Raw genomic sequence first — 24561 nt, forward strand, 5'->3', positions numbered from 1 at the left:
CAGAGAAAACAGGACTCTCGTCTTTCACACTTCAGCTTTGTATGCAACCTTGGAGAAATCAATCTTTCCATCCCTTCACTTATCTCATAGGTTGAAGAAGAGAACCCCAACAATAAATCTTAGTAGAGTTTGTTGTGAGGATTAATGTCTGTAAACATTTGAGATCTTTGGTCAGATAGCTGTCAGTGCAAAGGCCTTTTGACTTTCCAGGATTCCTCTATACCTTTTTTAGTGTAACTGCATGACCCTATATTTTTAAGGGATATATCTTAGGAGCTACGGAAGGCTTACATTACCGCAAATATGTTTTTGTTCCACTGAGTGAAAAGGACTGGAATGCAGAGGGTTGTGCAAAGGCACTCTGCAGCCCATTGTACACCACAGAGCTAAGCTTCATAGTGGCCTATTCTGTGAGAAAGGGCAGAAGATGTGGAATTGGGTGCGGGAGAAGGACCACCATCTTGCAATTCCACTAGCCTATAGAAGTAGTTAAGGAGTTTGGCAGTCTACAGCTACAAGATGCACCCATTTTCTTTAGTAGGAACCAGGCAGCAGCTCCATGCCACTTATCAGAAGTTGAGCATGAGACTGAGCATCCCCTGTCATATGAGCAGATGACTGAATGTACTTGGTTTCTTCAACTATCCTCTCTTCTGTTTCATCTTGAGAGAACAACAGCATGGGAAAATATTTTTTTAAAACAAGATGTGACATAAGTTTGTTTGACATGTGCTGAAATATGTACATAAATAACTTGTTATCCATTTTTAACTTGTTTCAGACTGGACCAGAATATGGTCAAGGAATGAACCCCATTAGCCGCCTGGCTCAGATCCAACAGGCCAAAAAAGAGAAGGAGCCAGAGTATATTCTTCTTTCAGAGAGAGGGATGCCTCGTCGCCGAGAGTTTGTTATGCAGGTATTATTTGTTTTCATGTTAGAAGATAATGACCTTATTTTATTATGGGCAAGCACAAGAAAACAAGGGTGGAATATTAAGCTGATCCATATGACATTAGTTAGATCTCTACCATACATGCAGTTCTACAGCAAGAGTACAATATTTTCTCCTTTTCATTTTTTGAAAAAGATTATTTGAACTTCTCTTTTCTCTTGGTGAAGTAAATGATGGTTAGATTTGTGATTCCTTTCTAAAATGATAGGTGATGTCTGTCTGGTGTTTTGTGTGTTTTGCTTTTTGGATTTTGCCATCCTTACTTCACTTGTTTTATGTATTTATATACTTTTATTGTTTGTTTCATCAATTTGCTGCTTATTATTTGTCTTTGTTTCTGCTATGCTGTTCTAATGAAAGGCAGAAAACTTTGTAGTTACTGAGGGATCAGAGACTGTAGTACCAAAAAGGTGTCCAAGAGTCCCTATTTTTCTGAGCTGTTTGATCAAGGAATATGGTTGACAAATCTTGCAAAAAGAGGCTCTGATCAGTTAATAATTATTCTTTCTTTCTCTCCTAAATGGAAAGGGTATTTTAAAAGGTTTACAATTGATATTTTGGCATGTAACTCAGTAACAGGAAGATTAGGAATCAGAAAGGAAGACATAGCTCATTAGATGTTTTTTTATTTTTGTTTTTTTTAACTAAACTTAAATTCCATCTTCATGTTTGTCTATCTTGCTCAATTAAATCTTTATCTCCTTGGAACTGAGTGGCTATTTTGGCAACATATTCTGTATCCTAATTCTCGCTAAACCATTTTTGTCTCTCCCCAATATCCTTATTTCAGAGTTTCCATGATGCCCTTAGAACTGTGGTTTCAACTTTTTCTTACTCTAAGGATTTGAAAGGGAGGATTCCTATTACAGACTCTCCTCAGACTCCAGCTTTGATATGGAGTTTGCAGTTAGAGATGGTTGTGTGGGCAATCAGAAAGTGTGGACCACAGATAGTGTGGGCCACAGACCATATTTAAGACTATGTGGCCTTTGTATTACCATTACAGGCAACCCAAATATTTTATGAGTAAAAAAAAATTGTCTTTGGAGAAGAAAATATTTTAAAAATAGAATATGTAAGATTGCCTTATATAAGAAACAAGGCTCTTGTGAAAGGGCGAGTAAAAGTTATTCCTTAAGCAACCTTTTTATGGGTGTTCATAAATGTTGTAGCCTAAATATATGCCTTTTCACCCTGTTTTTTAAATTTTTTCAAGATAAAATCGTATTTCTTTTTTCTTCCTCCAGAAGTCCTTGTGGTTTCATTATGACATGCAAAAAAACTTATCAAAGTAAAATGCCTTTTGTATAAACTACTTAAACAGTGTTTTCATTTGATTTAATTGAATGTGGAAGTAAAATGTCCAGAGATAATATGTTCATTTTTATCTGTCACACAAAGAGCAAGTTTAGATGTGATGAAATAGATCCAATTACTTGTTCTGACCGCTACATAAACAGAAGAAAACCTCTGATGACATTAGTCGGTGTTCTGTTCCCAAAGTTAATTTCGGAAAGCTTTCTCTTTGTAGTCAGACCTTTAATCCTTGATAGAGGTTATAATAATAGCTAAACCAGTTTTACAGGTCTAAAAAATAGCAGCACATTGATTTATTGTGCGCTATGTGATAAATTGCCATTTTGTCTTGGCTCATTAAAGTTCTTTAATTTTATTACATATAAGCTCATTGTGATTTGGTTGTTTTCTAACCATGACTGCAGTGCTGTTAAAAAAAAAAAAGCCTGCTTTTATTTCAAAATTACTTAATATTTCTGTTGTCCATAATTGTGATTCTTGTTACTTAATTATGTATTCCTTTAGTTTACCAGAAGTATTTATATCATTTGCTTATTTCTATAGGTATAGTAGCTAAACTATATAAAACAAAATGGGATAATTCAGCCTTTTTAGTCAATTGTATGTATGTTAAACTAAAATAATTTTTTCCTGTTATTTATTTAACTATTACTTAACACCCCCTCTCCCCCCGAGATTTTAGAATTTAAAACAACCCAGAAGATTTGAAACTTTTGACCTCTGAGGTTTCTCTTGTTTGGATTGTCTTGTGAAGTAGATTACTGTTGCTTTGCCATTACAGACATTTTTGGAGCCATACACAATTTTTTTAAAGAGTATCTGGCAAAAGAGGGTAAATTCACCAAATAAGGTGTAGATATTGAAGTATTAGGAGTGATCCATGGATGAACAAGAATGACAATGATAATATCATAAACCAGGACCATGCAGCTGTGAAGTTTCTAAATGGCAGCAAAACCCAAAGAATAAATAACAGATTTATATTCTTTCTGTGGCCATCTGTTGTTTATAATATGTCTCTTTATTTCTAAGTTATAAGTTCCTCTCCTAGTATATGTGGGGGCTTCCTGGTTGTCAGAAACCTCTATATAATACAAAGCACAATTCCAACAAGAACTCAAACCTTCCAAACAATTTTTTTGAAGAAAGAGCATCCAAGGGCCTAGACACAATGCTGAAGAGGAAGGACAAGAATATGTCTTCCCCATGTTCCCCTACCTTCCTCCTCCCAGCAATTTCCACTCCTAGTTTTGCATGCTCTATTGTTGAGGAAGACAAGATATGGAAAGTGTCTTCTTCCTTCCCTGGAAACATGCTACACATTCTTTAAATCTCTTTTTAAAACCCTGGATCCAACTGTTCTCTGTCCACTGATGATACCAGGGGATTGCTGCTACTAGCAGAGCCTGCATTCAGAGACAAGGAAACTGGGACACTGTAGCAGTTCCTCCTCCTGATGTCAGGCAAGAAAATGTAAGATTGGGGGTGGGGGGAGGAATTCATGCTACACAGAATGGGGGAAAGGGAGGGACCCAAAAGGCACAAAGTCTGGGAACACAAGGGCAAGGCCCCTCAAGAGAATATAGCTCTGCGTGTAAACAGATGCAGACACACAAGCAAGCACACACTTCTGTGGTGTGAATATAGGACATGTAGTTTCTTGGGGGAAGCCTTTTCAGGAGTAAAAGAAGCAAACTTATGTGTGGAAGGAACTCTTGTGCCCCTCCCTGAAGTTGTAGTTAGGAAATGACTCCAGTGGTTCTTTCCTAGCTTTGTGCTGGTTGCATCCATGACCTTAGGTGTTGAATCCATGGGTGCTCTGGGCCTCAAGCACCCACCAAAAAAAATTAGTGGGTGCTCAGCACCCACAAGCCACCTCCGTGGCTGCTTGCAGACATTAAAAAAACAAAAAACAAACAAAATGAGCTTTGCTGCAAGAAGCAGTGTGTTACTTCAACCCAGCTCTGCAGTGTCTGTAAAGATCTGGCGCTTCAGCGGGGCTTTTTGAAGCTTTTAGCTAAAGCTGATTCAATCAGCTATTAGATAAAAGTGCCAAATAATCCCCACTAAAGCAGCCAATCTTTGTAGACGCTGCAGAGCTGGGTTGAAGAAATGTGCTGCCTCTTTTGGCCATGTGTGGGGCCTGGCATGAGAATGTGCTGAGTTTAAATAAAGCACCTTTTTTTGGCTTTTATTTTTTTTAAATGTCTGCAAGCACCCACTGGCAGAAAACAAAGTTGGCACCTGTGTGTGTGGCCCAACAGGCTGATTGATTGATATATATATAGAGAGAGAAAGGGAGAGAGAGAGAAATGTATAGCGGTCTGTCTGTCTAGAGATGGAGAGGGTCATTGCTGGGTGGTGATTAGGGGCCACATATTTATCAGTGATTTTGATCAATATTTTTGTTCCATTTCACGTTACAAGGTCAAAGTAGGCAATGAAGTTACTACTGGAACAGGCCCCAACAAGAAAATAGCTAAAAGAAATGCAGCAGAAGCAATGTTGCTACAGCTTGGTTATAAAGCCTCCACCCCTCTTCAAGATCAGCCAGAAAAGGTGAGAACTGATTGTTGTGGGGTCCAAATTGTGCCCTCAAATCTGATTTCTTAGCTGCTTCATCACCTTATCACGTAGCATGAACAGGGCCTGAACAGCTGCAGTAAGATGAGTTCAGTTGTATGTTTGGTTGGATATGATAGTCTTCCTTTAGCTACAACTACACAGATTTGATTGGTATCTGCAATTTCTTCCTCTGCAAATATAATTGAGAATTAAATGTTCTTTCTGTGCGCACACACACACACACACACACACAAACACAAGTGTGTGTGGGAGGGGGAGGGGGTGTGCACACATGTCCATAGATGCTTGCATATTCTATTTAACAAAACTAAGGCCCCTTTTCTTATATCCTTTTTATGTAATTCGTGGTGTGGGAAAAAGATATAGTAGAAGATTACAGAATAATCTTATAGTGAGGGACAGCAGTTAGGCTTTCATCAAATACCATGTTTGTAATGGCAAGTCATGTTTCTGTGGCATCCTCAGCAAATTTCTGTCCATATCAAGCTTACTTTCAAACAGGAAGTAAAGATGCACTAAGACTTTTTTTTTTTAAGTTGATTCATTCAAAGGCAGCTTAGGTCGATCAAGAAAATACATTCCAAATTTGTTAACAGTCAGACGGCTGTTTCTTAATTTGAAGTGTTGGTAGTATGGTCCTGTCTTAGGGACAGGCTGCTTAGCTGTTTTGACCTGCTTATACTCTTTACTTCATTAACAAAACTATTTGTAACTCAAAGCTATCAACAGAAAACTTTCCTTCTGTCTCAAGGCATGTTTACAGTAAGGATATTTTACATTAAAGAATCTTTAACAGCACAAAACCCCCAGTGTCAAGATGTGATCCCACTACAAAAGTGTTTTGCATCTGTGATGTCCCCCAGTTGTAGACAAACGAATAACTACACACAGATTCACACACAGATTCACAAAAGTTTAGAGCTGGAAGGGACCTTATGAGATCATCGGGTCTAGCCCCCCTGCTCTAGGCAGGGCAACTGTGTATTGGTGCTAAAATCTTCAGCATAGACCAGTTTGCAATATCCTTGTACAAACCAGAGAAGGGCTGTTTTTCTCCATATATACTGGCCATGCACAAACACATGTATCTGAGTATAAGCCTGGGAAAAAGACTTGCATTTCATAGCCATTGGATGGAGAGATATGGGGAAGTTTCGGCCACATGGAGAGCAAGGTTCCAGGCTAAAACCCAAGGGCTGCTCCCGTCCTGTGCAGTAGCCACCTCACTGAGTCACACATCATATAACTTGCTCCCTTCCTTCTAGCCCCACATCTCTCTCTCTCCCACCTGTCCAAAGAGCAGAAGGAGTGCTGAAGAGGGGACTAGATAATGTCCAACCTGTGGCTTGTTGGTTGGACCACTGTGCAGGGAATTCACATGCCAATTCAGATGTGTTCTGGGGAAAGGGAGATTAGAGCCCAGGTCTTCCACTTAGTGACCTAACAAGGGGTGACGCATAGTGGGTGCACGTGCACCCCCTGAGCATGGTGGTGCACCCTCTGTGGGTGGTTGCCACCCCGCCACTGGTGGTCCACAATCGCCCCTGGCCGATGCTGCTAGCGGCTCCAGCGGGTGGTTGCTGATCACTGCTGCTGCGCCGCGCACCCGCGCACCCCGCCGACGGTGCTGGCAGCATCTGTGGGAGCTCGCTGCTCACCGCCACTGGGCTCCTGCTGCCGCTAGCGCGTCTGTGCCCCCCCAGCCTCTGGGGGCACACACAGTTCATGGTCCTAACCACTCAGCTCTTGTGGCTAAACTATGGAAAGCCTCCTTCTCCATAATTTAACACTTCTTAACCATGGGATTTTGGCTGGCTATATCTTCATAACTTATACAAGGGAACATACAATTCAACCTTATGTGTCGGTGATTTCATGCTCAGTTACTTGGTTTCACATGTGCATATTTCATGGGTGAAGTTTACGTGCTGACATTTCAGAATTTAATCCTTAACATTTTGAAAATGGAGCTTGACTTTCATTCTAAGTAATATGTTTAATATTTAAGTGTTTTATAAATATATTTGATGTTCTAAAGGGAGCAGATGTCAGGAGTTTTGAAAGATATAAATAGATTCCTCTCAAGACTGCTGATTTGGGTTGTGCAAGTAATTGAGTTTTTCAGTTTGGTGGCCAAACCAAAAAATAAAAATATTAATTTGGAGTTAACCCAAACCAATTTTCTGTAACATTTTGTAAAACAAAACAAATGCTTCAGTTTACTTTGGGGCAGTTTTAGTACAGTAGAGGCCTACATTTACCAGGAGCAGATGGTAGTGCTGTGTTGCCCCTAGAGTAGAGCTTAGACCATGGTTTCCCCTGCCAAGAGTGCCCTAACTGCTTGGATATATGATAGTCCAGGATGAGTTTATCTCTCCATCTCCCCTATTGAAGCTGTTCCACTTAAATATTCATTTTACCAGAGAAGGAATGAAAATGACTTGATATCCCAGTGATTAAGTTCTCATGTGGGAGGGAGGACACGTCATATACTCTTTTTCTTTTTGGTTCCTTAACTGGTTTGTTGACTCTGCCCTATCCTTAAGAATGTATTCATTTATACATCATGTTCTTTCTCCAGCATCACCTTTTTCTGTTCCCCTTCTGGCATAAAAATGTGAGAACTGCTGTGGGTGGTGGCCTCTTCCACTCGTTTTCTCCTTGTCCTTGCTGAGAAGTGCTAAGCTTAGTGCACACACATTATTAGTATATTTTTCACTGTGTTGCAGCATCAGAAGTGCATACATGTGCAATACAGCCTTTCTTCGCTGAGTACTTTGAGTACAGTAACAGTCTCTAGGGAAAATGCATTGTGCAAAAACAGCCTGTAAGTCCTTAAACAGGTCTTAACTAAGTGAAATCAAACCCAGTTTTTCACTAGAACTCTAAAGCTTCTCCATAAGGAAGGGTATTTCTCTTCAAGCTTTAACTTTTAAATCTCTGCCATTTTGGCTAAAAGGCTGTGGGGGGGGGGGGGAAATAAAAGGTCAAGATTTTTTTTTAAATAAAAAGAAATGTATTTTTCATTCTTCTTGAATTAAAGATTGGCTGAAGTATTTTTCCACAAGTTTTCCAAAAATAATTTGCCATCAGGCAGAAACTGAGTCTGAAATATTTCAGCCCAAAAGATATTACTTTCAGAGTGCTTGTGCAAGCGGAAACTTGTGACTAAGTGGAAACCATTCTGCAACCTCAAGTAAGAATGGCTGCTGCTGTTTTGTTACATTTTAATTATTAGCTCTGTACTTACATGGTAATGTATTCGTTTTGAAAAACAGGTTTGATTATGAACCTTTTAGTGTAGGACATCCTGAAATTAGCAGGGAAAAGATATTTCAGTGTCCTAATATTCTGAGAATAATAAAGAAATGGATTTGTGCAAGCTTCAGACACAAACCACTTGCATATTACAACAAAAAACTGTATTAAAAAGGGAGTAATTCAAGATAGTATAGTAAATTACTATCATTGCAGAGAGTTTAAGGGCAGAGAGGCTATTATAGCTCATCTGATCTCCACAGCATTAAGACTAAAGGTTTCATTCAGATACCTATATGAAATAGGTTAGTTATACTGAAACATTTCAATCCTTAGATGAAACTGTGGGTCACAGGCAGAGAAAAGGAGACTGCGGTACCATTAGTGCCTCAGCTTCCTGCAATTGCAGGGAATTGAACAGGCAAGATTCTCCCATGTGATCCCAGTAGGCGAAACATGCTTCATGTTTTAGGGGAAGAGGAAAGTATTTGTATTAGGAGCTCTTTGATAATCTGGCCCATAGGGAAACTACTTCCATGTAAATGCCATAATAAAGCTGTATCACTCCCAAATGTTTTTATTTCTCTAAAAAATCTTGCAGCCTCAAATGAAGCAGTTGGTGTGGACCTGAGTACATAAGCAAGATAAATAAGCCAGGCATCTGAATGGAAGGTTCTCTATATCACCTCAAAGCATTAGTCCACTCTGCCCAGTATCCCATCTATACTCATGGCTAATGTCTGATGCAGAGAGAGGTAGTTAGCTGTGTTAGTCTGAAGTCAGGCAGAAGGCATGGTAGATATGCACCTTATAGATTAACTAAACAAGGTATGTATGAGCTTAATAAGCTTTCATAAACTCAAGCTGACATCATCAGATGTTCTGAAAGGACAAGCATAAAGCAGTGTATAAGGTGGAATGAGTGTTTTGAATACAAAAGGTGGGAGAGAAAGGGGAGAAGGGGAGGCAAGGGACCCACAGGAACAAAAGGGTCACAAAAGCTAATCCAGGTAACAGGATAAAAATCTATAGCCCTTATTTAAACCATACTTAACACAATCCCGTCTGTGGATAACTTAGTGTTCCAAAATTTCTTGTTCAGACTGGTTTTACTCCAGTTTATACACTGCTTTATGCTTGTCTGATTCTGTGAGCTTAAGTTCCTGAATGCTTATGCTCTCTATATATCTTATTTAGTAAAGTGTAAGGTGTATTTCTACCCTGCCTTTAATCTGCGATGCATCAGAGGAAGACAGAAACCCCAGTCATTCCTTCCTGTTCTCTATGTGAGATTAACTGAAGCCCTGAAGCATGAGATTTGATTATAATCATTACCTAAATGAAGAACTGCAGATGTTATAAAGATGTTGGGGGTAATATAGGCAATCTAAGTAATGTAAAAACAAAATTAATATATATGTACTCATGAGGAAGAAGTAGGAGAGGTATTGGTTCATGAAAATTGACGGTGCTCACTACAGCCGAGCTGAAGGACTAATCCAGGCTAAACGCACATACCTTTAGTATATTTTTCACTATGTTGCAAAGTCAGACATGCATACATGTGCAGTGCAGTCTTCCATTGCTGAGTACTTTGAGCACAGCAACAGTCTCTCCTTTCCTCAGCACGTTTATTATTGCAGTTTGTTCAGCCTGCAGCAGGGTGAAACTGTCTCATAACACCTGACTACCTTTTCTGCCACTTAAGGTGCAGCATTGCCTATTCTGCCTCCATCTGCAGGGAAAAAGGTTAAAAATAGGTGTGTGTCACAGAAATGGGCTCTGACAAACTAAAGTTACGTTAAGCGAATGCCATGTTTGGGGAATTCCCAACATAATTTTCAAGCTTCCAACAGTACTTCTAAAACTGTATAAAATCTGTGGTTATATAATTTCCTTTCTAATGTGTTCAGTGAATTTCCATTGTAGGACTTTAAACAAAGGCATGTTTTTCAGGTCTGTGTTCTGTGCTGTTCCCGCACCCAGGAGAATACGGCTAAGTACAGACAGTCAGAAAGCCCGAGGCAGAATCGATTCCATCTAGGCAGCTTCCTCCTAAGCTGCTTATGTTGACCTGATAGCCAGCTGAACTGACATTCAGTTTTCAGTTGGGAAAGGCAGGGAAAATTCAGTTTTCAACTGGTCTGCACTGACTCAGGCCAGTAGGTGGGATGCACTAGAGCACATCTGGCCTGCTGGCCATTACCAGCTCAGCCAAGTTTCCCCAACCTCCAGTTGTCCCCCCACAGGGGGTTAGGGAATCCCCTGTCTTGGTCCTCCCCCTCAGGGGGTTACCTCCAGCCTAGGTTCCCCAGCCCAGGCAGCCCTGGGGAGCTGAGGGGAACTCCTCCCTTCCCAGGTGCTGATTGCTTCAGCCACTGCCACAGGCGGGAGGGAGAAGCAGCTCTCCCAGCTGGGTGCTTACCCATGTAGCCCAGCATGGGGCCACCAGGGATCCCCTGCCTTGGGGGGGCTTCCCCCCACCCCAGCCTGGGGTTCCCCAGGGAGCTGAAGGGAATTCTTCCCCTCCTGAACCCCACAGCTGCTTGCCTTAGCCCCTGCGAGTCTCAGGGCCACCTCGGGGAGCAGAGGGAATTCTTCCACTCCTCTGCACCTGGTTTTGCCTCAGACTGGCAGCAACTCAGGCAAACCTGGCTGCAGTGGAGCAGGAGAATTTCCCTCTGTTCCCTGAGGCCACCTGAGACTTGCAGGGGCTAAGACAAGCAACTCTGGGGTTCAGGAAGGAAGAATTCCCCCTAGCTCCCGGGGGCTGCCTTGGGCTGGGGGACCATGGGTTGTGGTGGAGGGAAGCCCCCCAGAGCAGGAGCTTCCCAGTGCCCCCATGCTGGGCTGCATGAGCAGACACCTGGCTAGGATGACTTGTTCTCCCTCCTTCCTGTGACAGCAGCTGAAGCAATCAACCACTGGGAGGGGGGAGGGCTGCTGAGGGTTGAAAAGCCCACAGGGATTTACCCTCCCCCATGTGCTTTGTAGACCCTGGCTAGGGGGATCTAGGGGTCTGTTCCCCCCATCCGTATGGGCTGACAGATGCAGGCAGGAAGCAGGCTAAGGAGCAGAGGGGTGAGGCAATCCTTGCTCCACTGGAGTGGACAGCATAGCCCAGGGCTGCAAAGCATCCTGGGATGCTGGGGGGGACTGAATTAACTTGAACCAGGAAGGGATCTGGGACTGAAGTTCTATCAACTGGTGTGACCTAAATCAGTTAAATCTGATACTACATCCAACCAGGTTTATCTTAAACTGGTTCAGGCCATTTTGGAAGTGGTTTATGTGCACTGAACTTCTGTTCTGTTACAGGTTTAAACCAGTTTTTGAGCACTTTAGCTTGTTTATGTGTAGTTTCTGTCTGTCCCTAGCCTATAGGTCTATTCCCTCCCTGTTCCCCTGAAGTCAGGTAGTGTCTCAAAGAAAGGAGTGGGTCTGTGCTTAGAGACATGAAGTTGTTTTGAGCTACTCATAAAGTGGGGAGCAAGTGGCGAGCTGCTTCAATATATACTGATGCTCTGGAAGACATTGTGCCTCACTGAGAATGCCTTGTCATGCTCCCATCAGGAGTCTGGAAAGTCTTTCAAAGCATAAATCTATCAGATGAGAAGGAGCTAGCAAAGAACAAAAAAAATTGTATTTGCCTAATATAACTTTTTCTGCTAAGTGGTTGTGATCCTCTAGTTGTACCACCCAATTTCAGAACTCCTGATGTAGCATATAATTATGTTGCTCCAAATATTTATATTACTCTAGAAAAATTTCTTCAGGCATTATTACAGTGTTCCTGTCTGAGGCAGGAAGATCTGAGAATATATTTATTATGCTAGGAAAAAGACCTCCCTGCAACAGGGGAAGGTATAGTGCAAACAGTTCTGGAGTTTCTTCACCTAAGCTTACTAATGGAGGTTTACATAACAGAGTGATAAAAATGCTTTCAGCTCTGCCTATACCAACATGTCTACATGGCTGGAGACTTATGGCTCCCAATTTGTTTTAGAGCTGCCATAGGGAAGAGTGACACTTGCAGCATGTTTATTCTGGAAGTTCTTGATCTGTTATTATGAGCAATGAACAGAGCTGTAACAGCTGAGAAGACATGGCTGGAGTCATTGCATTGTGCAGAGTAGACGTGAGCAGAATGGCTCAGGAAGGCGCAAGAGTGGAATACTGCAGCAGGCATCTCTGCTGCTTTGGAAAGATAAAGCAAAAAGATAAAGATAAAGCCCTATGGCTTCTATGGCTGCTGTCAGCCATGAGCAAAGGCAGGAAAGAAATGATGCAGTAGCTAAACCAAGCCTGCTGCCCATGCAACTCTCAGCACACTGTGCTCCAGTGGATATGCTAAATGGCATACTTTAAACTAAATCAGTGGTTCTCAACCTTGTTAGACTCAGGGCACCCATTTCAAAGTACCAGCTCTCAGCTTTCATTCATTTTTTTTTAACTAGAATACTTCTTCTGTTGCAAAGAACTCAGAAAGGCCACAACAGTCCAAATGTTTTTGACACTATGGATTCCTTTTTGAAATCTCTGTGTTTATCTTGTGAATCATGTGCAGGTATTTGAGTGTGTAACGGTGCTAACATTGGGTGATGCCCTTAAAAGGATCTCATGGCACCCAAGGAAAAGACTACCTCTAATTTAGCTGGCCCCTAGGCAGAGTGCTGTACTAAAGAAGAGATTCCATGCCTTGTTTACATTTCATCCATCCTAGCTCACAGAGGGAACCAAAATTTGGCTCTGTTCAAGAGATCAGGGAGCTGCAACATTTTAATTTTAACCAGCTTTTCTTCCTGCCACTTTACTACTTCCAGAAAAATCCATTCACGGTGGGTGGCATTAATGTGAGACAGCAGCACTAAGGATGACTTACTAATGCTTGGATTCTTGTTAAACTCTCTATCTTGACAACATTAATACACAGTAAACAGTGAGGAGTGCAAGGAGAGTTGGAAATGTCAGTGTCTCCATTTTCCAGCAGGGTACTTGGCAGATTTTATGGTTGTGCTCCAGGTTCATAGCAATGCCATGCTGTTATAATGTACAGCACTAAACATGACACATTTACTAATATCAAATTACTGATTAATTTCAACATATAACTTCCTTTAAAAAAATCGATAAGCATACGCTTGTTATCTGCAGCATATAGGGAAAAGGGGAGCCCAGTTATAAGGATCCACTGAAATCGAGGTGTGCAAGGATGAGGCTGACCAGTAGGAAGGAAAGAGAGTTCTGCTGCCACATCCTTTCCATTGCATATCTGCCTTGCTTCACTAATAGCACTTTTCCTTGAGTTCAGTGTCACATAGCTAACAAGGTATAGCTAGGAAAGTGTCATAAGAAAAGCTGCTCTGTGTGGCATGTACCCTTAAGCTGCAGTGACTCTGCCTTTGAGGTCCTCACATGTCATGAAGCAAATATGAGCAGGCCGAAGGAGATGGGGATAAAGCAATGAGAGCACTGAAGGGTCAAGCAAGTACTGGAGGGGAGGCTAGGAGATTTCAGTGGTCTGAAATCCTCAGAATAGAGCTTTGCCAGTTCTGCCTTGCCCCTTCCTCCAAAGGTGAATATGTAACCTAGGCGTGCTGCAAAAGGTAGGTATTAACCTAGGCATGCTGCAAAAGTCTCTGTTCTTGTGTAAAAATTATGTCAAAACAGAAAAGGTTGATTTAATCCTATGAAGGGGTGGCTATCACTGAGTCAGTCACTGAGTTTAATGTGAGCTGCATCTCCACATTTACATGGACGTGAAGGCTACCACTTACTAAAATTTTGTGAGCCTTAAAGAATGGACTTATTGTTTAGCTTGCATTTGTCGGGGCCAAGGGGCTGTGGCCAGCAGCCCGGGCATGTGGGCCGGGGAAAAGGTCGGCACGGCGAACTAAAATTAGGCACTGACGCGTAGAGGTTGATTAAAGATTATTTTACTTACACTGTAGGTGGTCGCGGTGCAGGCAGGAAAACTTTCTTGAGTTGCAGTTACAAAAAGACACACTTGGAGTTTGCTAGGCTCCACAAAACAAACACGAACAGAGCTCTGGATACACACTCATGGAGTTTGCTAGGCTCCGTGGAACGACCGAAATGAGAGTCCGAAAGGTGAGCGCGCAGGGTAGGGTACGTCGAGGGATCATGCGGCGACAGGGAGAGGCTCTTGATGGCTGATCAAACCACCATTCGGTCCGAGATTTACGTAGAAGTCCACGAGGTAATCGTGGACTCCTTGCCGGAATTCTCTCGGATTTCTCCCGGAATTCTCGGAATCAGGGTTCTCAGGATCCTCCTGAGATTCTTGGAGATCTCCGACTTGGGCGGAAACTGCTCAAGCCTCTTATATGGCTAGCAAGCCAATCACTAGCCGCCACGTGGGAATAATTTAGAAACAGCCAATAATGGGACACAAATTTGCATGCGAGCGGCGGGAACTCCTTTGCACCGGGGTTTTCTCTCTGCAGCTGAGAATTGCACCGCGCAAAGAAAGCTCCATGTGGCAGGAAATAATTCTGCAGTGCCGAAACACACACACAATCATACCCTTTGTGTCATGACAGCATTTATTTCTATTTTGGCATAAGAATAAAATGTTAGATCACCAATATTGGACCCATTAAACTTCTCATTATAGCTGCTTAGATGTATTAGCTATGGTAATGCAGACTGTAAGGGTCATCACTGCTCCTGTCCCAGGGTATACACTGATTCCTATCTGGGATAATATTACATAATTACAGCATGTAATTATAATTATATACCAAATTACACAATATATGGCATTCAATTATTGTAGGTGCCCCATGACAATATTGTACCTTTATCTATAGACAAGGTATCAGGCTAGTCTGGTCTATTCCACTGTGTCATTTTTTATATTGAGGACTAGATTGTGCCACTAAGACACTGTACTGCAGCACCCCAGAGATTGTATCTTGGGACATTTTGGTTTATATTTGTGATAACCAGAAATTTAAGCAACTCCCTATCTGAGCCAAGTACCTGAGGAAATGTTGCTCACATCACTATCATTAGTTTTGGTCAGGAGCTAGTAATATTTATGGGAAGATTTAGTACTGGAAGAACCTATCTTAGGTCAAAATGAAAGTGGTTTAGCAAAGTTAAATAGGCAGGATGGTAGAACCTGTGTCCATGTGCCTGTGAATCCCAGCAGTCACAGTTTCATAGTTTCATAGTTGGTAGGGTTAGAAGGGACCTGAGCAGATCATCAAATCCGACCCCCTGCCATGGGCAGGAAAGAATGCTGGGGTCAAATGACCCTGGCAAGGTGTTCATCCAGCCTCCTTTTGAAGACCCCCAGGGTAGGAGCAAGCACCACTTCCCTTGGAAGTTAGTTCCAGATCCTAGCCGCCCTGACAGTGAAGTAGCGCCTCCTGATATCTAGCCTGAATCTACGCTCCGTCAACTTATGGCCATTATTCCTTGTTACTCCCAGTAGTGCTCGAGGGAACAGGGACTCTCCCATTGCCTGCTGGTCTCCCTTGGCCAGTTTGTAGACAGCCACCAGATCCCCTCTCAACCTTCCCCTCTATCTTGTGGAGGCTGAACAGGTTCAGGTCCCGTAGCCTCTCCTCGTAGGGCCTGCCCTGCTGCCCCCTGATCATGCAAGTGGCCCTCCTTGGGACCCTCTCCATGTTGTCCACATCTCTCCTGAAGTGCGGTGCCCAGAACTGGACACAGTATTCCAACTGCGGCCTGACCAATGTTGCATAGAGGGGGAGGATCACCTCCTTGGACCTGCTTGTAATGCATCTGTGGATGCATGACAAGGTGCAGTTAGCCTTCCTGATTGCGTCCGCACAGTCACTTGTTAAATATCCTGTGAGCAAAATTAACGCGTGTGTGTGTATTTTTTTAAATATATGTTTTGTCCTTTATTTCTTCTTCTTTTTCCAGCCAGGGGAAAATAAGGGCTGGAACGGTCAAACTGCTGGGTATCCTGAACCAACAAGTAACAGTAAGTATGCATCTTTATATTAATTTATATTTACCCCTCTGCATTTTCCTTTTAAGAATTTTATTATTTGAAGCCAGCAAAACACTTTGTTGAGTTGTCATGAACTAAGCATATTTAGCATAGTAATTATCACCAACAGTTAGGTTTACTCTTGTTTGTAGGGTGGTAGATATGACACTATAGCAAAAGCAAAATAGTTTTTGTTTGACTAGCGAAACCAAGTAGAGGACAGTTAATTATAGTTTGAGTCAGGGATAGTCTTCACTAAGAAAAAAGAGATGTTTTAAACTTGAATTACCTAACACATGGCAATTAAAATGAGGTAAAATCCTAGTAAAGGGAAAGTTGGTGTTGTTATCACATGTTAACAGAATGAAGTAAACTTTAGGCTTTGTCACTTGCATGTTTTAAAGCTAAGTAAGAAAAGGTTTGGTTTTTTTCCTGGTGCCGATACACTTCAGATACCTTTGTGCCTCTGCTCAGTGGCACTCAGCATGTTTTTCCATATCAGGGATGTTAAACATACAGACTGAAGGCTAGGTCTGGCAAGCAGAGCCCCAGTGCTGCCCCATTGACCCATGCGCCTTTCCAAATCAACCCTGCACACATGTGGCACTCACTCGGATTGGGTCCCAGTCTGTGCTGCTTGCAGCACTACTGGGGTGGGTGTGAATCCCAGGCTGTGCTGCCTGTGGTACTCACTGGGGCTGGACACTGGGCTGTGCTGCCTACCATGTTCACTGGAACCAGGTTCCACTCCTGGACTGCAGAACTTGGTGCTCACTGGGGCTGGGTCCTGGGCTGTACCACATGTGACACTTGCTCTGGATAGCAGCCCAGAGGCAGGTCCTATATGCACTGGTTCAGGCCATAGGGCAGATGAGTTTGATGTCCCTGTTCCAGATCAGTGTCGGGGGGAGGGGATCTCACATAGAGACAAAGCAACCAACTTTTGGGTACAAAATCAATTTTGGCTAAAATTGTGGCAGGTCAGCAGATCTTAGGTGCATGATAGGCACCTGGAACCAGAAGTGTCTATACCACTTACATTTTTGGTCAGTGTAGTTAACTTAGTGTAGTACTGTAGGCAATCTAATTAGTTGTGTTGCAAAGAATAGTGCATCTGGGACAAAAATGTAATTTCAGGGGCACTGGGGCACAGACCTGAAACCTGACACTGTCCAGGAAAATTCAGGGCAGTTGGTTGCTTTACACAGTGATATGTCAAAAGTGGAAGATGAGAACCTACAGAGGAATATTAAGAAGAGCTAGCACAGCCTGACAGTATTTTAATTTTTCTGGGGCCTTTTTGTGGCAGTTACTTGGACTCTGAATTTCTTCTTCATTCTGCGGGCATAATCAATAGGTTTTGGATTTGAAATAGAGGGAAGGGGGCTCAGGAGATTTTCTTCCCTCCTCTGGAAAAGCAGTGTTTCAGAAAAGAGGATAGTAGTGATAGTTGAGGTCTAACCACACTTGGAAAAAAAATTGTATTGCATGACCTGTGGCTTTTCATGGGGAAAAGAGGGTGAGGTGTGGGGATTGGGGTGAAATCTTGGGGAAACAGGGGAAGTTGGAAGGTTTTTTGAAGGGAAGAAAGCTGCTTGAAGAAAATGATTTAGTTTGTGGGACCAGAAGGGAATGAGAAGAGACAGTTAGGCCTAGAGAAAGAAATAAAAATGGAAAAGCTAAATGAAGATTGGAGGAGATCAAGGAGACTATAGGAAGGCACCCAGGAAATAAAATAGGATACAAAACCAAAAAGAAACAAAGAAAATGAGAAGTTGGGAAAGAACTGAAGATGGAAGAAGAAATGAGTAAAAAATACAAAGATGAAAATGACAAAAACAAGAAAACAGAAATTTAGAAAGTGTACAGCTACATTGTTTTTATACTTTCTGTCTATCATAGTTATAATGGACACAGACACTGATGTGTCCATTATACATATGTTTTGTCTACCCATACCTGGATGACCGGTTCCAAAGGGCCACTCTCAGCAGGATTTCTCTCAGCCTCCTACAGTCATTGGGATTGTTATTCAACTGGGAAAAAGTCATATTACAATTAGTACAAAGGATCACCTTCACTGGGGCGTTCCTTGATCTGACTCAGACCATAGCCCTTTCGGAAGAGAGATTTTTACAGGCTCCCTGATTAGCACTTAAGAAGCATCTGGCACAGATAACACAGTTTTTTCTTAAAATTACTAGGCCTGATAGAAACTTTGCTTATTTGAACACAAGACCCTTGCAGCTCGGAGTGGTGGGGGTCAGTAAGTCCTGGATGTATTCAGCCTTCAGAGGAACCTAACTGTCTGTCCTGGAGTATTTGAACAATTTTGCTGGTGTGAGACCTGTTTACTCCCTTTACATGCCAGCCAACGCAGCTGCCATCAGCACCTTCCATTGTAGTGTTGTGATTATTGCCAACACTTCCAAGCCACAGACTCCACATCAACATGCTGGAGCTCAAGGCAGGATAGTGAGACTGCAATCTTTCCTCACCTATCCTTAGAGCCTCATATAGTATAGGCTGTTTTAGATTATATCATGATCTTATGTGATATCATATATCAAGAATCAGAGAGGAGGAGTGCATACTTAGACTTTATCTTTGGAAACAAGAAAACTTTTAGGCACATAGGAAACCAGATTCTCTTCAGGTCTCAAGATCAACATTAGTGTTCTTTAAAGCCCTTGTATGCCTGTTTTTCACAGGTTATCTCTCCTTCCAAACAAATATTGTTTCCACCAAAAACCATGTGTACTGTCAGTGTCTAGGGACAGTAGTTCTCTCTCAGATGCATTTCTTCTGGACTAGTGCTATCAATCTCTTTCATGCCATCCCTCGCATGCCTTTTTTTATTCTTTATCATAAGGAAGGTCAACTGAGACAAAGCTATAAATTACATAAGTAGTTCTAGCAGCCTCAGCAACGCTGGTATCCATATATGCTGCTGACCAGAGATCTCCATAGTGTGAATGATAATAATCCATTCACTAATGTGGACCATCTCCACTCTCAAGAGGAAAGCTACAGTCTGAAATGCTATGAGGGGAAAAAAAACAACCTATCAGGCCACTGGTAAAAGGCGATCTCCATCTTGAGCCTTCCTTCCCTTTGAAGTACAGAGTTTAACCCTTCTTTATCAAAGCTTGTATAAGAGAACTGTCTACTCATTACAGTTAAAAATATCCCTTCTTCACTGCTTTCTCTTTGTATTCCATTCTCATTCTATAAAACAGGGGTAGGCAGTGGTTTTGGGCAGAGTGCCCAAAACACCTGCAACCTTGACTCATAAGATGTTGGTGGGCAGGGGCAGATGGCATGGGAACCATGAGGGGTCCAATCCTTGTTGTGGCAGTGCAGATCTGGCCACTTCCCCACCCTCCAGCCAGAGGCACATGATCCAAGCAAAATGCCTTTGCATGCCACACTGGCATTTATGCCAGGGGTTGCCTATCCCTGCTATAAAGCCTTGGGTGCAGATGATAGATGTAAAGAGGGATCTTGGCTTTTATCTAGAAATGACCGTGCCATTTGAAATAACTAGTAGCATATTTTTTTGTGTACCACATGCCTCCAAATAAGACATGCATCTTGCTTTTGGAAGGCAGAACGTACAAAAAACAGATTCCAGAGTCATGGCCAACTGTGACATAAAGTTGGTCCTCCTGGAAACATTAAGGGCTCATATACACGTGCAGGGAGCCTGCTCCGATGCACTAGAAATCCAGCATGTCAGAACTGACTTGATTAATCAAGTCTGCTGGATTTAACTTTCTCCAGCAGACTGTAGCTCAGGGGTGGGCAATTATTTCAGGTGGAGGGCCGCTTACTGAGTTTTGGCAAGCCATTGAAGGCTGCATGACAGGCAGCAAGAGGCAGATAAATATTAATTTTCTAAATTTTTTAGGGGCCCCACGGGCTGGATAGAATGGCCTGGTGGGCTGCATCTGACCCACAGGCCACATTTTGCCCACTTATGCTGTAGCGTCACATGTATCAGTGTCCCCGCTCTGAAAAATGGCAGCAGGGCACTTTGAAGTAAAGCTCGTCAAACGAGGTGGTCCCACCACCATTTTTTCAGTGCGGGGACACTGATTTATGTAATGATTGGGAGCTTTTAATTAGCGCGGCTTGCTAATTAAAGTGCCTCCCAGAGCACGTGTAAAAATGCCCAGAGTGTCCAGGAAGTATGCCATCCCAGGAGATAGCCAGGGTGAGCAGGCAGGAACTTCTTAGTGTGGTAGGACAGCAACAAGGCCAAGACACATCCCAGCAGAGCTGATCTGCTTCATTTGGTGATGTCTGTTTCTAACCTAAGAATAGCTAGTAGGTATGTATTAGCACTTCATTGTTCATGTTAGGATGTGTCCCAACACAGCTGATCTGCTTCTTTTGGTAAAGCACATGTTGCCTATTAGAATAATCAGTGGCATAGCGTGGGTCTCTAGCATCCATTTGTACTCCCTCCTCCCCCCTGCGGCCAATTGTTGAGTGTGGGGCAGAGCGGGGAGGAATCCCCCAGTTGCCGATTGCCAAGCCCAGAAGTGTGGGTGGCAAAACTGGAAGTGCCGGTGATGAAACCGGAAGTGCTCCTGGGGCGCCGACTATTCCTGGATGGCCCAGCCAGTGCTGTCCCCCCCCCCCCCCCCCCCCCCCCCCCGCCCCAAGCCCTTCCTGTCACTATGCTACTGAGAATCATAGAAAATTAGGGTTGGAAGGGACCTCAGGAGGTCATCTAGTACAACACCCTTCTCAAAGCAGAACTATCCCCAACTAGGTCATCCCAGCCAAGGCTTTGTTTAGCCAGGTCTTAAAAATCTCCAAGAATGGAGGGTCCACAGCGTCTCTGCGTAGCCTGTTCCAGTGCTTTACTACCCTCCTAATGAGAGTTTTTCCTAATATCTAACCTAAACTTCCCTTGCTGCAACTTGAGACCATTGCTTCTTATTCTGTCATCCACCACCACTGGGTACAGTCTAGCTCCATCCTCTCTGTAATCACCCTTCAGATAGTTGAAGGCTATTAAATCCCCCCTTCAGTCTTCTTTTCTTCAGACTAAATAAGCCCAGTTCCCTTAGCCTCTCCTCTTAACTCACGTGCCCCAGTCCCCTAACCATTTTGGTTGCCCTCTGCTGGACTCTCCAATTTGGCCACATCCGTTTCTGTAGCAGGGACCCCAAAATTGGACACAGTACTCTAGATGTGGCCTCACCAGTGCTGAATAGAGGGGAAGATTCACTTCCCTCGATCTGCTGGCAACACTCCTACTAATGCAGCCCAGTATTCCATTAGCCCCCTTCACAACTAGGGCACACTGTTGGCTCACATTTAGCTTACTGTTCATTGTAACCCCCCCAGTCCTTTTCTGCAGAGCTGCTACTTAGCCAGTCAGTCCCCAGTCTGTACCAGTACATGGAACTGTTCCATCCTAAGTGCAGGACTTTTCACTTGTCCTTATTGAACCTCATGACATTTCTTTGGTTCAATCTGCCAATTTGTCCAAGGCTCTCTGAATCCTAGCCTCCAGCATATCTATTACTCCCTTCAGGTTGGTGTCATGTGAAAACTTGTTGAGGGTACACTCCATCCCATCTTCCAGGTCACTGATGAATGTATTGAACAAAACCAGCCCCAGGATTGACCCCTGGGGCACTCCTCTTGATACTGGCTGCCAATCAGATATTGAGCCATTGATTACTACCCTTTGAGCCCAATGATCCAGCCAATTTTCTATCCACCTTACAGTCCATTCCTGCAATCTTGCTTGCAAGAATGTTGTGGAAGACCATATCAAAAGCATTGCTAAACTCAAGATATATCACATCCACTGTTCTTCCTGCATCCACAGTCATCTGATCATAGAAGGCAGCAGGTTGGTCAGGCATGACATGAGGTAAGCCTGAGACCCTGGAAGTATCATTGGTCTTGCAGGACAAATGGCAATGTGTTCCTCACTTCCAGAGATGTAACACCAGCAGTCTCCAGGACATGTCTCTGGAAGTAGACAAAGTTAGTGTTTCCCAGTTCCAGAGGCACAGCCCCAGTAATCACTGACTTCAGAGTAGCTGTCCTTGAACAACAACACTTTAAAAATCAACTTGAGCTCAAAACTGGGACTGGAAATCATTCACAGATTGGATTGCATTAAGTATGGTCTCAACAGAGACTCTGGATTCTTATCTTTTTGCCTAGACTAGCTTTTGTAATTTCTATGCCCTTCAATGAGCTAACAGCCCTAAACTTCTCTGAATCTGTGAACTGGTTTGTTTATTCCCTTTCATTTCTTCAACACATGTTGCCTATTTCAGCAGTACCTTCTATCCTTTCCTCCCCCTTGCCCTACCCTTTGTGTTAAATTACCTTATTGCTTTCTGTTTAGTACCCCTGCTCTCTGCAAGTCCATTCATAGAATCTGGTAAAGTAGTCTGTAGCCTATGAAAACTCATACCTCTCTGAATAAGTTAGTCTATAAGATGCTATACTACCCTGCCTTCTCCAGAAGTACTTTAAAAGGATCAACAGCTTCCAGTGTTTCTCCAATCCCCTTGTGTTTTCTCTGGAAAATACTTCCTACTTGGTTTTCTCTAACATACAAACTTATTGCACCTCCTGTATCCCTCAGGACAAATCCCCAAAAGCTGACCTCTGCTTCTTTCAGCTGTCAGTTACTTTAATAGCCATTGTTATGACAAGCTTCTTAGCTCTACTTCCCCCAGTTGGTGAACCCTCCAACCCTTAAACCATTAATGTCCTTTTCCCTTCTCTCCTGTACTTGACAATATTAGTAGCAAAAAGTAACTTGTTGCACTTGTGCTCTATTTTGCTTTCTTGTGATAGTTATAGAAAAGCTTTTTTTCCTGCTTGTAGCTAAGAAATATCAGGGGTGTCAAATATGTTGTCCCCTCATCTTTCTGCAGCATTCTTTAAAACATCAGGTTGGAATTGTGGCTGCATACACACATTCAAAAGATCTGTGAAAATTCTCCAGGTTTTGTTCTTTTGGTAGAAAAACTTACCTGGAGATGCCTAGATAAGCATTCAGATGTCCAGCCGCCAAAGAGCAGAGAGCTTGCAGTGCTGGCACTGTGCAAGTAGGGGGGCCCTTTGTGCACATCTCAGCATGTTCTGCAGGCTCCCTTAGTCTGCCTGGAGATGGATGGCACCAGTACACAGGACAGCCCTGATTAGCTGACACAGACTGCTAAGTATCAGTATGTCTCCGTGCAGCACAATATGGTAATTTAAGGGGGCTTGTTCTGCTCCCTGCTTGGCTGAAGCATTAGAGTCCAGTGATTAACAAGCTGTCTCCTTGTTGGGGGAGCAAAGCGCCTTGAGATGCTGGTGATATGCAGTCTTCCTTGGCCAGGGGGAAAGCAAAGCACCATGGGAGGATGGAGGACTGTGCTGTGGTTTATCTTGGAAGAGAATGTGAACAGACATTCACTCTCCCAAGAGAAACTCTCCCAGGAGTGAATTAACCCTGGTTGTTTGCAGGTTATTTTTCTTTTGGAGCAGGCATTTTTATTCTGGGAAAAAATTCTGAACATCTGTACACTTGTGATTTTGCCTGGGAGAGCAGCGACTCTCCCATGAGAAAATTAATGCCTGTATGTGGCCTGTGAGATTCACAAAGCTGTGACTGAAAAGAAGATGCTGAATCTTAAAATCATATTTTCTATCAAGTGTTTCTCAAGAATTTAAGCGAAAGAAGCATTGATGGAAACGCATGTGAAACAAAAAGTACATTTCCTTTCACCCAGTTTTTATCAGTGTTCCTATAATATCACAAACCTATCAGATCTCTGGTACTGCATAATGTCCTCTATGGAAAACAGGGAGCTAAGACTTGAAGTTTAATGTTAAGAAAATAAGTAGGCCTTTATATATTAGAGAGAAGCCTAAAAAGGCTACAAACCATTTTTGCCCCAGAGAAAGCATTTTACAGTTTTACATTGAGAGGTTAAACTGAAGCATCTTGTAGGAATTATTTAAGTGAAAATTAAGGAACTGCTTGTGGAAAACTTTATTTTTGGAAACAGTTTATCCTATGTGTAAAATATTTACTGTTGTTTTTCTTCCCTGGTCTTTTATTACTAGGGAGTTGTGCATAAAATTAGGATCTTTGTTCCTTAGGAATACATCTGCTCCTGCTGCTTGTTCACCACCTGAAATCATAATCCTCTGTTTGTGACATCATAATTAGTTACTGTGAAGATGATTAGTATGTCACAAACAGAGGATTATGATTTCAGGTGGTGAACAAGCAGCAGGAGCAGATGAACTCAAAAGGAACAAAGTTACTTGATCTCATGCAATTGTTCTTAGTAAAAAATAAACCCAGAGAAAAACAGAAAATAGGTGGGGATAATCATGATAACATCTTCAATCTAGGGTTATAGAGAACATTACTATTTCAGTATATACTAGATTGGAAAATACTGGACTGGAAAAG

At 42.7% G+C, this 24561-nt stretch overlaps 1 protein-coding gene across 4 annotated transcripts in view; it reads left to right on the forward strand.

Moving 5' to 3' along the window:
- The window catches only part of STAU2 (staufen double-stranded RNA binding protein 2), a 255299-nt gene that overhangs the window by 102411 nt on the left and 128327 nt on the right, over positions 1–24561 (forward strand). For all 4 annotated transcript variants that reach the window (XM_059723969.1, XM_059723970.1, XM_059723971.1 and 1 more), the window contains exons 9-11: positions 782–919; positions 4700–4831; positions 16037–16097. In XM_059723969.1, coding sequence (XP_059579952.1) covers positions 782–919; positions 4700–4831; positions 16037–16097 — 331 coding nt within the window. The remainder of the gene's footprint in view (positions 1–781; positions 920–4699; positions 4832–16036; positions 16098–24561) is intronic.

Source organism: Alligator mississippiensis, chromosome 3, assembly GCF_030867095.1.
Source record: "Alligator mississippiensis isolate rAllMis1 chromosome 3, rAllMis1, whole genome shotgun sequence".
NCBI classification, from domain to species: Eukaryota; Metazoa; Chordata; order Crocodylia; family Alligatoridae; genus Alligator; species Alligator mississippiensis.